The sequence below is a fragment of the Phalacrocorax carbo genome, chromosome 14, assembly GCF_963921805.1.
Source record: "Phalacrocorax carbo chromosome 14, bPhaCar2.1, whole genome shotgun sequence".
Classification (NCBI taxonomy): Eukaryota; Metazoa; Chordata; class Aves; order Suliformes; family Phalacrocoracidae; genus Phalacrocorax; species Phalacrocorax carbo.
In genome coordinates, this window is record NC_087526.1 from 13956330 (window position 1) to 13974269 (window position 17940).

Below are 17940 nucleotides of genomic sequence, written 5' to 3' on the forward strand. Positions count from 1 at the left end.
AAAGTCACACTGTCTGGGTCATCCTCTTCTCAACATAATGACACCCAGAGCTGAACCTAGGCAGAAGATCTCCTCCTCTGGACATCCGTGACAAGCACACCTTGAATGGTCTCTGCGCTACCTAAAAGAAAACCCAAGCCCGACATTTGCACCAGCTCAGGAGGGCTGTCAGTTATTCCCACCAGCATTTTATCTGGGCCAAGGAAAGAGTGGAGGGGCTTTTAGGAAGACAAATTGCTATGTATGAGGCAAGCCTAGCGTTCATATGTTCTGTTAATAAAGCCTGATGCAAGAAACATATTGTTCCTTCTCCGCCTAACACCATGAGCCTGAACCTAAGCACGGTTAATGAGGCACTTGCGCAAGGCACAAACCCTTCTTTCAAGATGTGCTGTTTACAGCCATTTTATGAACAATTCAAAACGCAGGTAGGAGGGAAGGTAGCAGCAAACTGATCTCTCACTAGGACAATCAACCAAAAGAGTCCTTGGAGGGCTTGCAAAGAGGCGTTGCTTTTCCTGCAGGTTGCAGCTATAAACCACCTCTCATTCCTTTTGGCACCATTATTGCTGGAAAAGACAACAAAAAATACCAGCCCCTCAGCAAAGTCAGACTTCTGCATTAACTGCTGCACTAAAGGCAAGTCACAGCAATTTTCCATAGTCCCTTCTCCCTGTGCCCTTCTCCCAAACATATCCCTATTCCTTTGCAAATGAGGATGAGTTTGTAGGACTAAAGTTTTGGCAGTGCCTCTAAAGCATGCGTGCCTTGTATGAGTTTTCAATGAGAACAGCAAATCAAGAAAATATATATTTTTTTTGAAAGATGCTTGAAATAATTCACTCTAATAGTCAGAAACCACTAAACATACAGAATCATGCATCAGGTTTTTTGGATTATATTTGATATGCACATCTTATTTCTAGTCATATGTCCTCATTTTGTTGATAGGCAAGACATACCACCATATTTCATTGCATACCAAAGAGGGAATACAGTTCCAAGAAATAATCCAGATTAAAACATTTCAAGAGATGGTCATTCCATTCTGACCCCAAACGTTGTGGCAACAGTTAATTACCCCTGCTGTCTAAACTTTCCTTAATTGCAATTTGATTTTGCTTAGCTTCGATTTACAGGCACTAAATCTTATTATACCTTCTGTTAAATTAAAGAGCCCTCTGAGTATTTGAAATCTTGACCCATGCAGGCACTGATCAAATCACTTCTTCAGTTTCTCTTTGATAAAGGAAATCAATTGAGAGCTGCTGAAGTCTCATTAGGGCAGGCTGTTCAGGGTTCCAGTTCCTTCCTAGAACCATTTCCAGCTTTCCACAATTCTTTTTGTGCAGCTGTAAATAAAACAGGTATTCTGCATGTTGTTGGAAACATGCTGTTTGTAGGAGGATCATTTCTAATAATAGCAGCTGCAATAGCAAAATACATTGTTAGCTTGTTTGTTAACTCTTTTTAGTGCAACACCCTCACTCCCCATACCAAGATGCCCATGTCCAACACAGGTATTTTGATTTCTGGAAGCCTGCACTTTCATTATCAGCCTGAGTTCGCAGAATACCCTGAAATTTTGTGTAAGATGTTAAATCAATGATTCACTGGCTCTCATATAAGTAGCCTGATTGGAACACTCTTCAGACATCTCAGCTTATCTGTTTAAGGGTGTAAATGCAGAAAATCAAATTTATCAATGTTTGCTCCACTTTTAATATTCACAAACTCTTCACGCTTGTGGAACGGCACTGCTCGTGAATCTCTTCTTTGCTGGAGAAATAATTATGAACTTCACAGAATGGCGGGGGTTGGAAGGGCCCTCTGGAGATCATCCTGTCCAATCCCCTGTGTGAGCAGGCACCCCCAGAGCAGGGGCACAGGGCCACGTCCAGGCGGGGTGTGAATGTCTCCAGGGAAGGGACCCCACAGCCTCTCTGGGCAGCCTGTGCCCCTGCTCTGGCACCCGCACAGGGAAGAAGTTTTTCCTCATATTGAGGTGGAACTTCCTGTGTTCCAACTTGTGCCCATTGACCCTTGTCCTGTCATTGGGCACTATAGAAAAGAGCCCAGTCCCATCATCCTGACACCCACCCTTTAGATATTTATAGGTATTGATAAAATCCCCCCTATAGTCTTCTCTTCTCCATGCTGAACAAACCCAGATCTCTCAGCCTTTCCTCACAAGGGAGATGCTCCAGGCCCCTGATCATCTTGGTAGCTCTCCGCTGGACTCTCCAGTAGTTCCCTGTCCTTCTTAAACTGGGGGGCCCAGAACTGGATGCAGCCCTGCAGATGTGGCCTCACTAGGGCAGAGCAGAGGGGCAGGAGAACCTCCCTCACCCTGCTGGCCACACTCCTTTTAATGCACCCCAGGACACCGTTGGCCTTCTTGGCCACAAGGGCACGGTGCTGGCTCAGGGTCACCTCGCTGCCCACCAGCACCCCCAGGTCCTTCTCAACAGAGCCGCTTTCTAGTAGTTCAGCCCCAGCCTGTGCTGGTGCATGGGGTTGTTCCTCCCCAGGTGCAGGACTTTGCACTTGCTGTTGCTGAATTCCATGAGGTTCCCCTGGGCCCAGCTCTCCAGCCTGGCCAGGTCTCGCTGGATGGCAGCACAGCCTTCTGGTGTATCAGCCACTCCTTCCAGCTTGGTATCACCAGTGAACTTGCTGAGGTTACGCTCTGTCCCTGCATCCAGGTCACTGATGACTATGCTGAACAGGACAGGACCCAGCACAGACCCCTGGGGAACACCACTAGTGACAGGCTCCATCCAGATTCTGCTCCACTGATCACGACCCTCTGAGCTCTGCTTTTGAGCCAGTTCTCTGTCCACCTCACTGTCCTCTCATCCAGCCCACACTTCCTAAGCTTGCCTGTGAGGATGCTATGGGAGACAGTGTCGAATGCCTTCCTGAACTCAAGATAGACAACATCCGCTGCTTGCTGAAGCCAACTCTGGGGTCTTACTCTGCCAAGAGAAGCATAATGGAGTCCAGTGTGCAGAGAAAAGCTGAAGCAGAGGTCAGCTAGGTGGCATCTTTCCCCATTTGATGAGTAACCCTGAGGGTGAGATATTATTGCCTCCCTGCTGCTACAACACCTTGCATTATATAGTTTTGTTGCTACCCAGACAAGTAAAATAAATTTGTCTCTCTCCACAGAAAAACTGATGAACTTCTCCGTAGTTGTAACAGGTGAGATGAAGATGAGCTGATGAAATTAGATTCCCAGCCTGGAAGTGGCTCTGTATGATCAGACCCCTGGGCAATGTCCCAGCAAGGCTGCTGGGGTGGGACCTGGTCATCCAGAGCACCTTTTGGGATTAAAACTTTAGATCCTTTTAGAGATGTCATCTTCTTTTATAAGCATATTTTTGTTAGTCTGAGAGATAGATATCTGGACAGAAAACTAACGTATGCCTCAAACAACTAAAAGAGATGCTGCACTGATGTGTCATGTAGTATATGTAGAGGAGTTTCTTTCAAAACTTTTGCTTTAATATCCACAAATTCCTCCTGTGTCTGAAACGACAAGCCTATCAACTCTGCGCATAGTTTTATTCTCTTAGCCTTGGAAAGTGTGTAACACAATAAGACATCCTTTGCACAAAATAAATTATATTTTGAGTGGTGTTTGCGATGGATTTAATTACACACATATCCAGTCTCTCTACACTAGAGTAAGGGTTGTCAATTATTTGACATCTTCCAAGGATGACTACAGCATGGCTAATATCTCTTCCCCTTACACCAGGGATATAGTGCAAGCTGGTAAAATTAATTCGATTTTTTGTATGCATCAAGGCTTTATTATATGATAAATATCCAGCTATAATATGCTATATACAACACAAACAGTGGTACAGGAAACCAAAGTCAAAACACCATTTGTCTAATGATACCAACTGAGCTATAAGAAGGCACGTTCCGTAACAAAAAGCCTTCTGATACCAGGTTTGACAGAGCACGGAGGATGCATCTTTCATTTCAAAAGCTATGAGGAAGCCAAAGGTGCATAATTAAAAAAAACCAAAACAAAAACCCCACAACAACAAAACAGATTAAAAAAACCCTGAAGAAAGTAATTTTTTCTAGAATCTAAAGAGATTTTTAAGAATGGCTTGGCAAACTCCTTACATAAGTGTATTCTAATCTTATAAAAACTATGGCACGCTTCTTTTTTCATCAGTTAGCATAGAAGAAAATCCCCTTAAAGATGTTAGGAAAGTGCTTTGGTGAGGCGGGCTAAGACTTGGGACTATTGGGTACATGCGTAACAGTGAAGCTTTTCAGACGCGTGGACCTCACCAAGTCAAATCTCTTTTTGCCTCCTTGGTGAAGAAAGGCTGTCAGATCTACCTATTTCACAGAGCAATTCATGAGTTACAGCCGAAAAACTATTGGCAGCTTCAAAAGAGCACACAAAGCTAGAAGCCACTACAGCCTGGAAGAGAGAGTTTTCCAAGCTACCTGATCATCTGCAGGCAGAAAAAAATGTAAGAGAAGTTCAGCTCAAGTACTCAGGCAACAGCCTACAAGGGCACACACCTCCATTGCTCATTCTGCTGCAGGCCAACGTTAGTACAGCGAACAGATGTGAAAGCCTCTCCCACAGCTCCTTAGAGGCTGATATGGGCTGGGAGGCTACAGACACAACTAAGCAGATCAAGCCACTGATTTTTTTGAGCTTCCATTGCCTAAAAATAACTCAAACCACAATTTAAAAAGCCAGTAATGGTGGTATTTGCTAATGCAGCTGTATCAGCTTCTTAATATCTTTTTAGATCTTCAAACATTAGGTTGTGGGTATGGCTGCAGCAGATTGATCGGGCAAGGGCAAAGGCCCACCCAAGCTACAGAAGACTGAAATTCAGGGCAAATTTCCGTGTCTAAGCAGAAGCCAGTTTTTGTGTGAGACTTTATGACAGCAACATTTCTCTGCTTGTTCCGCCCATCTGCAAGGAACTACAAGGCACTATTAGTCCTCATCCTCTCTGGAGGGCAGCAACTCTTGCTGTGGGGTTCCTCTTGATTAGCTGAGATGAGGACAAGGGTAAATGACCTTATGCGCTGCCAGGAGATGTTAATGGATGCAAGGGAAGGACACGCTGGTTCCCCTGAAGAGACTGCCCTGATGACACCTGCCAAACATCTTCAAGAGCTGCTGGCCATGCCCCCAAAACTACCTCTAAGGTTGTACTACCTCCTGTTCAGGCTTTACAGTAGTGGTACAACGTGGGCCTTATGGAAGTATTAAAAACAGGGAAATCTACCTCCTTTATTTGTTAGTATTAAATACTCACTTCTCTAGTGAAGATGCCTTCGCAAAACATTTAAATCCAGAGTTGTCTACAACTGGGAGAAAAAATTATGGAGCTAAAGACATGCATTACATAAACCAGTATTAATCAAGCATGGGATAGGGTAGAGGCAAAACCAAAATCCTCTCTATCTTACTATCAACAAATCATGTCACAGCCAAGCCTAGGGAGTCATCCAGTGTTGCAGATACAGAACATTTATTAGCAGAAGGCATAACAGATGGGAACAAATAGCAGTGAACTGCAGGTAGTGCCCAAAGACAGATATCGGTAGTGGGATGACTGATGCCCTTTTTAAGATCTCTTTTTCTTTCCCAGGAATGAATAATAACAAACGTCAAAAATTAAACTTATTTTGCTCATACAGCAACATCCAATGTCTGGTGAATCTGTCTGAGAAGCCAGAACACCAAGGTTTTAATTTGTCTTCAAGTCACAGGATAAAAATATCTTCAGTGCTAAGGGCTGTTTCACAGCACCTGTGGCTGTTAAATTCAGATGGAACTTGGGGGGGGGGACCAGTCGGTGTAAATCATGCCTTAAAAGTGCTCTGTACCTAACTTCCCATGTGTAAAACAGGGATATTGATCCTTACTCAGATATAGTGCTTAGCAGAAGTTAAGTCTGAAAGAACTTTGAATATATAAGCACAAGACCGGTTTAATGCCTATTTCCTCTTTTTCCTCTCTAAAATCTGGGATTTTGAAAGTGTTGGGGGCTTTTTTGGCTTTCACTTTCCCATGAGAAGTACAGATTGAATCTGTCTATCACTCCTTGAGCTTCAGATTACAAAGTGTGCAGTTCACACCATAATTCTCACTATCAGGAGAGAGGTGGGAAAACAAGTCTCTCAAATGAGGGTCCAGTTTTCACAGGCGCCGAGTACCAGAGTGAGAGCAGTTTGACATCTTCCAGCAAACTGCAGGTCTGGGCCCTGTTTCTAAAGTACTGCCAAAAGATAAATCTGCCTTTAGACTTTTCTATTGACAACACTGAGTCTCTGGGAAACGACAAACCCTCTGGAAAAAGGACTCCTTTCCTTCCCCACCTCGTTAAAAGAGGACTCACACATTGCCGTCAGCATTTTGATAGATAGCAGGATAAATGTGTGCATTGTGGCAGTCCCTCCAAGCCTCTGCGCCCCGGCTGTTAGTCTGTAAGCCAAGGAACTTAAGTGATCGGTTATAATTTCTTCCTGGACTAACTGCGGGCCTTCAGCATGCTCAGAGTAATGTTTAGAGCAGCCACGGTAGATTACTGTGTCTGGAAGTGAACATTTACTGTAGGTAATCCAAAATGACAGGTCTGATAAATACCACTGGTTAGATTCTGATCAACCACACATCATCTTTCTGATTCATAGCAGAGGAATTGCCTTCTTCAAATTCCGCACGCAGGCAGCATCCTCCAGGGAGAGACTGAAGTTGTAGGCTGTTATTACTCGCTTTCAAGGGTACACCTCCAGGAAGTTTCTGAATAACTTCCTCTATCAGGTAACAGTTTCTGCCAATTTTGCTGTCTCTGTTAACTGCTGTCTCTGTTAACTTACTGTAAAGCCATATTATTTTTAAAAATCCAAAAACTAAGACCTGCACACTGGATGCTTTATTGATTGTCAGAAAATATAATTTTCAGAGATGTTGAACACCAGCAACCACAGAACAGCCTCCACCTCTCAGAACCTGCCTTTTTTTTATCCTCTCAAACCCATACCAAAACGCTTCAATGTTTAGCGTTTAACTCTCAGCACACACAGGATGAGGTGGGGCCACTTGCCCAAACCCAGCCTCTGATTTCTCCAAATAACCTTTATACTTGCAACTGAGTCCAAAACTGTAAGCTCCCATCTGCTCTGGACATACAAATCCTCACTTACATTCGCAAGACTTGAGGCACACCTAGCAGAGCCTCACTCACAGGACAAGGCGTAAAGGTTTTAAACTAAAAGAGGGTAGATTCAGACTAGATACATGGAAGAAATTTTTCGAGATGAGGGTGGTGAAACGCTGGCACAGGTTGCCCAGAAAGGTGGTCGATGCCCCGTCCCTGGAAACATTCAAGGTCAGGCTGGACGGGGCTCTGAGGGACCTGGTGTAGTTGAAGATGTCCCTGCTCACTGCAGGGGGGTGGGACTAGATGACCTTTAAAGCCCCCTTCCGACCCAACCCATCCTATGACTCTATGCCAGCTGCACAGGCACAACCAACTTTGTGAGTCAAAACTAAGCCGAGTGCAAGGCGGCACATGGGAGTTTGGCCCAGAATGTCAAGTCCCGTTCACAGAAAGAAATAACAAGTACTGGATAGAACTCCTAAACCTCAATTTTTGAACTGTTCTTTCCTTTAAAAAAATAAAACATCAATTAATAACAATAATAAAGCACGAGTAAAACAAAAGGATTCCCAATTAACACAACACGTGACCACAGGATTAATTGTGATGTTGGAGCCCAGCCACTTAACAGTGCTCTGCGAGTTATTTTCAAGATGCAACGAGTGCATTTGCTCTCCAATGAAGTGCAGTACACCATACCTGTCTTCTTACCTAACAGCGTGGTCGATGGAACAGTGTCTGATGATACTTTGAGATGAAATTCCGTTCACCCACACGACACGGATCAATGGAAATCAACAGAAGATCAACAGGAAAAAAAGTTACAAAAAACGAAACCAAGGTTAGCTGTATCTCACACTCAGAAGATTCAGTCTATAGGTCATATTGGGAAACGTACAAAAACAAAAAAAATTTAGAAATAAAAGAAAAGTCTGGCACTAGTACCTGAGTAGTAGGAATTCAACAAAGATTTGCTCTGAAGGGTTTTGCTTTGGACAGAAAATGAACAAGGAGAGGGTGATGCTAGGTAGGAAAGACATAAGGAAAAGACTTTAGACATATATTAAGAGAGAGAAAGAGAACAGGGAGAATGTTCCTCAAAGAACACAGTAATATGGGATATATAAGGCTTATCAAAATGAATTGTATTTTTCATCTCGACATGCATATTACATTTATTACGTTGTCATCATGATGGATTTTCTTTAATATAAGCACTCCAGACCCCAAATATAGTATTATCGTTATTGTAAATCAACGTGTTCTTACACAGGATACACAAATAGGACTATATTCTAGATGCCCTTTTCTTTAACCAAAGGAACAAACTTATGTTTTTTTTTCTCTAGGCAAAAGATCCTTAAAAACGACCCCCAAATACAAACTACAGAGAATCAAATGCAGTATTAACAGCGAAATAAGTCTGCTCAAACACAATGTACACTAGTACCACAAAAATACACAGGTAGGATAGCAAATGTTTTTTTGTTAAAACAATACAAGGTAACAAGGGACTTGTTCTTCAGCCCAGGACTGTTCATAGTAAATCCTATAATCCTTTTCCCTGTGATTTGGGTTCTCTCAGCAGGGCAAGAATTCTGCTTTCTGCCAGAAAAGCATTAGCTTTCTCTGGACAAGAATCCACAAATTATTTCCATATTAATCAAATATTTATGGAAAGGAGGCAGGGCTCAACACCTTCTCTGTAGATTCTTTTCTTGATAGTAAATTTATGAGGCTGGTTTGTATCTACAATAGCACGCATGAACATTCTTATGGTAATCCATCATATCTGAAGGCATATTCGTTTGTTATCATTCTGCATTCACTATTAGAGTTACAGGCATTTATTTATCTCCTCCTAAAAATGTTGGGAAACAAGCTAATACAAATCTCAGTACATCAGAAAGATGACAATAGATAACACAGGAAAAACTATTCCATAATCCAATAGAGGTAGATAAAATTCAGTATACATCAAAGTAATTTCAGAAGTAATGTTTGTGTCTTTAGAGCAAACACCACTTAAAAATTCCAAGTTATTCTATGGGGTGAACCAAAGAAGTCACTAGTCTAGGGAGTTTCACAAAGTCTGCAGAATTATCTCTGAAGCAGTATGTAATCATCCAGTAAATGAACTCGCTCTCCTGCATTCTCGTCATATTTTCAGACTTACACCACTTGCAAACACATTAAAATAATAAAATCTCTCATAGCTTAGTCTGCTGGAGTTCTACTCCAGCTGCCTTCAAACCATAAAGTATCTCTCATTTGGGGCCTCTTATATTTTTCTCCCGTGTTTGTTAGCCTAACCCAGACCCTCCCTTTACTGTACTTGGAACAGAGCCATTTTTGCAGATGTATAAAATAAGGTCTAAAAAGAGTAATTTCTTTACCCAGGTCCCCAGAGCAAGTCAACAAGTCAGGGCTTGGAGCGAGACTCAAGTCTTCTGAAATTTGAGAGTATAAAAACTCGTCGGGCCATATCATACTGCCTTTCCAGGAATTACTTAGGATAAATGACTTAGGCCGCTGAAGATATACACCTACCTCACTTCGGTGAGCTTGATTAAAAATGTTACCAACTGAGGTTTCTGAAATGAACCATACTTGTCAGACAGGGAGGTAATTTCTAGATTATTTCATTAGAAGAAAAAGGGGGAAAAAAACTCACCAAAACCCAAGTTTCCCAAAACTGGGAGAGCTCTTTCTCGAAATCAGTCAGGTAACGGCTTGTGAAATGAGACGTGTACGCAGTGCTACTACCTGTCCAGAGGTTCTTAAAAATACTATCACATGAAACACTTTCAGAAAGGATTTCACATCAGAGTAGAGACTAAGACTTCATTTGAAATTCTCTTTATACTCCCTGGAGTGGCACGTGAGGCCACACAGATCCCTCTAGGCATGCAGAGTGGTGGAGGCTCCTTCCTATTCTGAAAATCATTCTCCCTTGCTTTTCGTAAGATTTTCTGAACTAGCAAACCCCACAAAGATCCCAAACCAGTACGAAAACCAGTAAAAAGGATTTTGTTATTTCTTCCTTTCATGCCTTTGATGAAATTTGGCTTTATTACTATTAATTTTAGAATGTTTCACTACAGAAAACATCTCATGGTCACGATCCTACAGGTCCTTCAGCTGCATTTAGCAGATATTTTAACTGGGAGTGAAAGTTACCTCTGGGGTAGGAATAAGAACTAGATCTTGATGCAATTGTCTGTTGTGACTTACAGCAAATCTAAAGACCTTTGCATTTTATTCATCACAAAAATATTTGGGATCTGGAGAGGTGCGGATTTAGGTGATTCTTGGTTAAAAATGATCCTAAACACCCTGAGTGCTGCTCACCTACAGCCTCCTTTTATCTCCTTGCTGTTGCTCATAAAAGCACAGTAATTTGTTAACCTTACAACAGCGCTCACTAATGCAAAACTCAGTTCCCTACCGCTTCCAAAATGGTGTCTTCAAGCTCTGCTTCTGTCCCTAACATTAAAGCAACCTACTGCAGTCTCGCTCCTGAGGGTTGCTGGAAAGCAGCCTCCTCCCAAACGGAGATGTCACAAAAGTTTAGCACACCCTAAAAAATCAGTCTCTAGCAAAACTGGCTGCATTTCAAGAGATTAAATCCTCAGAATCAAAGCGTTCCAGCCAGAAACCCCCCAAGGATGCCAAGATGGCTGTGCTGGTGACATGGCACTCTCCTGGACAAGCCCTATCCATGACATTTTAGCATTGCAAAGCCAGGAGAGCAGTTCCTTTGTGCAGGGAATATCATCGGTGCATCATTGCTCAGATGGTATACTACTGCTTCTCTCATCACACAGATGGGTTGCCAAATTGCACACAGTTTATGCGCAATATAAACACCTTGCACACCCTTCTGGTCAGTGCACAGATGCTGGTGGATGGTTGTAGGCCCACCTTTTCTTCAACTTGTAATCTCATTTCATAATAACCCTGCACTGAGCGATGTCCATCCGTGACTGTGCTCTGTCACTTGGAAGAAAATGCCACTGCTTTCCAAACATTCCTGCAAGCTGACGAGCAGGCTCAAACACTGCAAGTACCATCACCTATCTTTAATGGATTTAGGATGTATTTTTATTTTTTAAAAAGCAAGATATTTGAGAAAATTAACAACTACGATGAGCCTGTTCCACCTCCACATAATCCCTGGGTAAAAACAGACAAGCTGGAATAGCCATGGACTAATCTCTCAGCAAACACCTATTCTGACTCCATATGGTGTCAGAGACAGAGTCTATAAAATCTCTTCAGTTTAAACTCCTCTATGTACTAGTAAGAATTCTGCCTGAATAACGACTAACAGCGTAGAATGGAAAGATGGATGAGGGGCTTTGCTTTGGGCCAGGAAAGGTAAATGCCCATTTCTCTTCACTTTTCCGCAAGACCTGAGGTCTCCCTGTTCCAGCACAGAGGCTACAGATCTTCCAGAATGTAATGACATTTGATAACCAACACCTCTGCCAAATGATAGAATTCAAAACTCCAAAGGTCCAACAGGACTGTATGCTCCTGAGCTCTGCACTGGCCTTGACAAAGGACTCCATTGCACACAAAGGGCATGCCTTTATGGATCACACCATCTGCACGAGTTTATGTTGAAAATATAACCATTTCCCCCCTAAAACACCGAGACAGAATAAGAAATTTGCATTTTTACCAACTGCAGAGGCAGGATAGTAACCCTTACTGGTGAAAGAATCACTGTTACTTCACTGCACGCTTCTTCCAGAGTTGCCTGGAGAAGCGCTCAGGCCTATGACCCTCAGAGAAGGAGGGGCTGATAAGCAGAAAGGCAGCTGCTCATTTTTGGTGTCTGTCATGATGCAGAGTGCCAGGCAGCACCCTCTGTGAGGAGGGGGACACTGCTTCCTCCTTCACAGTCTCCTTTACATTCCTTCCCCTCCTGGGCCTGCAGGCGGGAGCTCCCCGCAGGGTGACAGCGCTGGAGGCATCCAACAGGGACGCTACAGCAGGAGGGCAGGCAGGGCTCACCCAGCAACAGCAAACGTCCTCCTGCAGCAGGAGCAGACCAGTGGCCAAGCTGGAGTGGCTCTTCTGTCTGAAACGTCATTAAAATGATTGGGACAGGAAGGAAAACTGCAAGGAAGGACACATGCCCTGCAAGGACACTGTCACCTGGAGATAAACTTGTTTGCAAGTCATTCAGTGATTGTGAGGTTCCCTACTTAACAAGTTGTCTTGTTCTGTTTTATTGCTTTTGTGAGCTATCAAGGTGATCTTGGGATTGAAAACACTTAGCTTTTCTTGGTGGACTTTCTTCAAGGAGAGGGGTATTTCCATGTCATGCTAGAGCCAACTCGGGCTCCTGTAACTGAGGGTCAAGATGGAGAGGATGACTACCTGCCGTGGGATATCTGCAAATGTTATTTTCTGTCAGGAGGCAAAAGGACAAATTAAGAAGGAATTTGTCTGCTGTGTAAGACGGACAGCTGATTTCAAAAGCTAGGATGGATAACCCCCTGTAAAACTCTGCTAGTTAGCAGGAAGGTTAAGAAGTAATCCTATTACGTTATTCAAAAGTTAGAGTATAGAAACCCTCAAGTATTAAACTCTATTAAGGCAATTTTTAGAAAGTCAGTCTTTTACCCATATAATTCCTGTATCAGCATGTGCACAGTACTGCACAGAAGAGAACTTACCTCCAATACCTCAGCATCCTGGACTTGGCAGTAAAAAATGTGAAGAAATCATGAAGGCTTACTGGTAATTGTTTCTCATGGATATAAAAAGGGAAAAAAGAAAAGAATCGGCTCATGACTTGACTCAGGCTGTGTTATAGAGGGAGGTAGTGATAAAATCCACAGTGATGTCAGACAAGCAAAGGACTAACTGATTTAAAAAAAAAGAAAACCTGGATGGATGTTTTTTTACAAAATTAGATACAGCATATTTTCTACAGTTGCCATTTCAAGTAAATGACTCAGCTGTTTTAATTAGTCTCTCAAAATACCAAGGGGAAAAAAAAATGAGGTCACATTACAGGCTCATCTCTTCTCTTATTTTCTGGGTGAGAAAAAACCCCAAAACTTGTAAAAATCCAAATTCTGAAGAAAGTGTTAAAAATTTCATTTTCCCATGACATCTTAAAGAAGCTACCTTTGCTGTTTCTAGGATGTCTGTTGCAATGCTGTCCCCAGCTATCCTGTCATTCAAAGATATGAACCACTGACAACTCTTGCTGCCTCTTTAGGAGATACAGCGACTCAGCCCCTGAGAAAATTAGATCTTGACTCAAGCCAATTTAATATCAGACAGAAGTGGTCTCTGCTAGCCTTGATGGCCCCAAACACTTATTTATCCATCTCACAGGTATGTTACACAGAGTGGCAATAGCAACACATGCAGATGGAATTTGGCATGACCTACAGATAGATGGATAAGAAGAATTCACTCAGCCTGTCCCACTCAATCTGCGATGACAAAGGTTTCAATGATAAAACACATTTTGTATCATAAGTACTTTCATGTTAGTAATTAGGGAAAAAACACTTCACTAAAGATGTTTAAGAAAGACAAAAGGGGTTTAGTACGTACTTGTGTTTCAGAGCCGCTCCCTGTTCAAACTAGCATGCTAAGCATCAAAAGAAGGCGTAACATTCCCATAGTGTCTAAGTTAAAATTTATTTCATACGAAAAAGTTTACAAATCCACCATGCAATCCACCATGCACTCAGTCTGGATCTAGTGAGGCTAAAGGATGTCTTTGTGCTGCTTTACTCACAAAACTCTTCCAGCTACAGAGGTGTGAGTGGTTTACAAGTATTAACTAAGATTAGTTTTACTGAACCCAGGTGAAGAATAAATGGAGGGGACAGGCAAAAGAAGAAACACTGACTTTCCATTCCAGTTCTCTAACCAGAAGACCATGCTTTCTTTCATGACAATTTCATACGGAAAATGTTGTTTCATCCTACAAGTCAACTAACTGATTTGAATCGACTGTTCTACTCACAAAGGAAAAAAGTATTTCAGGAGAACAAATAAACACATGCCTTTTTGACCGTTCGATGTGGTTATTAGAACAGATGTTATAAGTTATTCTCAGTAGGTTTAGAGTCAGAAGGAATGCTCTCCACCTATCTGACAGTTAAAATAGGGGCAGTGTCAGAGACATCTCAAACAACCAATTCCTACCCGGCTTTTGCAATGACCTCTGTCACTGCCGTTCCTAGCTCCTCAATATTGTGCCCATGGGAATAGGTCCTTTCAAGAACCTAGAGCTCTCCAAGGGGGACATATCCATTGCAAGCAAGTTAAACTTACTGAATCCATTAACATCTTGGCAGCTGGAAGAAAAAGCTTCTTCATTGTGAACAGCACTGAGTTTGGTAGAGGTCTTGTCAGAAGCAGCCACGGGACCCATCTCCCTCTGCGTGCTGGTCTGAGTCTCCTTCTGCTTCTTGGCTAGCTTCCTTTAGGGTATTTTGAAGAGGGGAGAAATCAAGGTCAGTTTTCCCTCATTAAAAACAAAACAACGACAAAATATTGTGAAAACCACAGTTATCCCACTTGGTCGGACATGCAGGGCATGTGGCAAACAGCACGAGAGGAAATCCCACAACTTTTTAGTATAACTGTTGTGGAGCACAATAGAGTGATACCAGTCTTTGAGCTTAGCCGTCCCTCCCAGTAACTTGTCTTGAGCAAACCTGCATCACCCCAGCAGTAGGAGTGCTACCTCATCCTTGAGGGGGTGGCATAGGTGAAGCCCCTGGAGCGCATGTCAGCCACTCCAGGAGGAGCAGAGGGCACGGGCTGAGGGCACGGATCAGAACCGCTCACCAGGAGGTAAATGGGACGTCTGCACCCGCCCCGCAGGGGCACCTGCACCGGGGGGTTTCTCCGAGTGCGCCGGTGGAAAGTGCGAGCTGGCTCTGTGCAGCCGGAGAGCTGGAGCAGGAGTTTTGCAGAGCAATGAGGACAGCAGCCCTCACTAGATTTTAACACACACCCAGACTGCTCTGGGGATCGACAGTCAGTGAAGGGTGGGACAAATTAAAGGCTGCGGTTATTTTAGAAATGTCCAAATATGCCTTTGTTCTGGGAAAATGGGTCTTTTCTTATTTTGCGGAGACATCAAAAACATTGGCAAAAAGCAGAAACACTGCCTGCTCTGAAACACTAACACAGCCGAGAACATAAGAGGCTCCTCTTTTGCAAACACAGCTAATAATAAGAAAATGGAGAGAAGCAGGAAAAGTGAGCTGCTGAGCTTCCATTGACATGTGGCTGCCCTGTGCTTCATTTGTATCAGAGAGCAAAACTATTTAAAAATGAATGTGTGACATTCTACAACCCACACCTTGAAAAAATATCACACAAATCCCTAGCACCGGCAAAGAACTTTGCTTACACGACTTCTGTAGATAAGAAAATAAAACAAAATAAAAGGGAGAAAAACAGATTACTGTAAGAAGGAGCTTTAGTTTTCTTTTTTCCTCCAACTCAAAGAAAAAAAATCTTAATAACTAAATCATTTTGCAAAGAGGGTTTTCTTCCTCAAAATGACTTATGATAAGTACTACCCATCTTTTAAACTTCATTAGATTCTTAAAGGATATTCCTTGCAACATATTCCAACAGGCTTTATTTATTCACAGCACGTGTCAGAGTGGCATTTACAAGCAAGTACAAGCACACAGCTGAGCCCCAGCCCTTCCTGAGATGGGTAGCCAGGCCAGTTACACCCATTTGCAAGGAAGGGCCAAAGAGAACTTAAACCTTTGCCTGTGTCTGTGGGAAATGACTATTTTAAAGCAAGCTGGTAATCCAGACCAGGAGAGCAGACTTATGCTCACCCAGCTGAGGTTCAGCCTTTTACAGTTAGTGGTTTCAATTCAACCCATAGCTATTCAAACTGGGTACATAATTACAGAGTGCATATTTAGATCTCACAAAATCTCCACAGTGTATCCACTTCTGCAGACGAAGATGCAAACAGGGGAACCGTCCTTAAGTGAGGAAGCAAAAAGCTGGTATTTAATGACGTTAAAAGCTTTGCTTCCAGTGTTCAGCAGCGTTAGCACAGTCAGATTTATTAACTATGAGCTACAGCCGTGGGAGCCCCCATTTTTTGTGCTGTGGTACCTGAGGTAACAACAATAGTCTTGAAGTGTATTAACCCTGCTATACAGTTATTTTAATCCTTTAGATTTGCTAATCATACACGCCTATGTGAATTCTCTGGCAACAGGAATTAAAATTTCTCAGTGGGAAACACTAATCCAAAATGCAGAAGTCCTTAACAACAAGCACTCTGGACTGCTGGGGTGAGCCATTACAGACGACTACTACTGATGTTTAAAAATCATGAGTCAAAAAGGGTTACTTCCTTATTAAACCCAGATTAAAATATTTGTGGCAATAATTATCTGTAAGTCCCATTGCCTGGTATCTTTTCAGGAATGCCAACAAGCTACAAAGAGTTGGAATTGGCAAATTCGTTTTTCTCTTTCAGTGAACGAGCAATAACATTTCTGCATGTGCTAGGCAGGAAAAAAATAACCCCAAACCCAAGCCCCTTAGTCCCCAAAGGCCTGCTTACAAAAGCCCTATGCAAAGCAGTTCTACCTGGTCCTGTAGAAGACAGAGAGGCCCCTAAAACATTGGCTTGAATGCCTAAAAAGAAAAGGTGACATGAGTTTAAAGTTCTCAATCTAACTCGCACACACAAACCAGGCTGCTCGCAGGTGGACCAGCTAACGCTTACGCCAGTTCAGAGGGAAGCCACACAGGAAATCGTTCTGCATCTGAAAACGCGAACATTTTCTTTCAACAGCGTGTTATCAGTTCCCACCTTTCTCCCTCTCTATTCCAAGAATGTAAAATTTCTTCTTCTAAATTTAGAGCGAAAAGGAAGACAGATCTCCTTTGAGGATTTCAGAGCTAAGCTTGCCAGTCACATCAAGGGGCTCTCGGTTTCTAAATGTGCCTTTTCTGCCTTCATTATGTGTCTGGATAGAGTGGCAGCACAGGACTAAGCCTATTTGGTCCTTACCATCATCATAATTCATGGAAAGGATTATAAAATCAAATGACTAGCACTTTCTAGAATGTTAGGGATGTGACTTAAACCCACGCCTAGGTAGAGGTTTATTTCCCAGCATGTCAAAATGCCTTTGGAATTGGAAAAGCATTTATCTGGAAATGCTGTTTCCAAAAATAGGGCACTCGAAGAGATCTCTGTGAATCGCTGCCAAGCTGCATCAGTGACACGGCTCCTGCTCTCCTTACTGACCAGCCTCCCCTAAGCACAACAACTGCAACACCCAGATGAAACCGCTATCAGTGCATTAGTGTCAATCACAGGCCGGCTGCAGGCTGCTGCCAGCGCCTACCCAGCACCGCCTGTCACCAGGCGCGGAGAAGACACTTTCCATCTCATGCATTATGCGGTTGAAAAGGGGAAGAAATAAAGGACTGGGCAGATATGTGGAAGCGGAGGCTGATACAATCCACACAGGGTGAAGAGGCTGAAATGTCAAAAAGTGAATAAGGTGATATTAATGGTCATTTTACATTTAATTTTAAGGAATATCTGCCAGGAAGAAAACAGGACTCCATGGATGGGGGCTACTGGGTTGCCCTTTTCAGTTCAAGAGGGTTTGTATATGAAGAGATGATGTTTACAGGCACTACACACACACAGAGGGGATGAGACAGAAAGATACTCAAAGCAGAATAAAAGAAATGAAACCGACTGTGTAATCAGGCTGTTGAAGCTAAC

General features: G+C 42.8%; 1 protein-coding gene across 1 annotated transcript in view; it reads right to left on the bottom strand.

The window, feature by feature from the left end:
- The window catches only part of PTPRT (protein tyrosine phosphatase receptor type T), a 474734-nt gene that overhangs the window by 45577 nt on the left and 411217 nt on the right, over positions 1–17940 (bottom strand). Inside the window, exons 16-19 of the mRNA XM_064465788.1 lie at positions 16785–16832; positions 14478–14626; positions 8109–8186; positions 7863–7910 (exon numbers count right to left, since the gene is read on the bottom strand). Coding sequence (XP_064321858.1) covers positions 7863–7910; positions 8109–8186; positions 14478–14626; positions 16785–16832 — 323 coding nt within the window. The remainder of the gene's footprint in view (positions 1–7862; positions 7911–8108; positions 8187–14477; positions 14627–16784; positions 16833–17940) is intronic.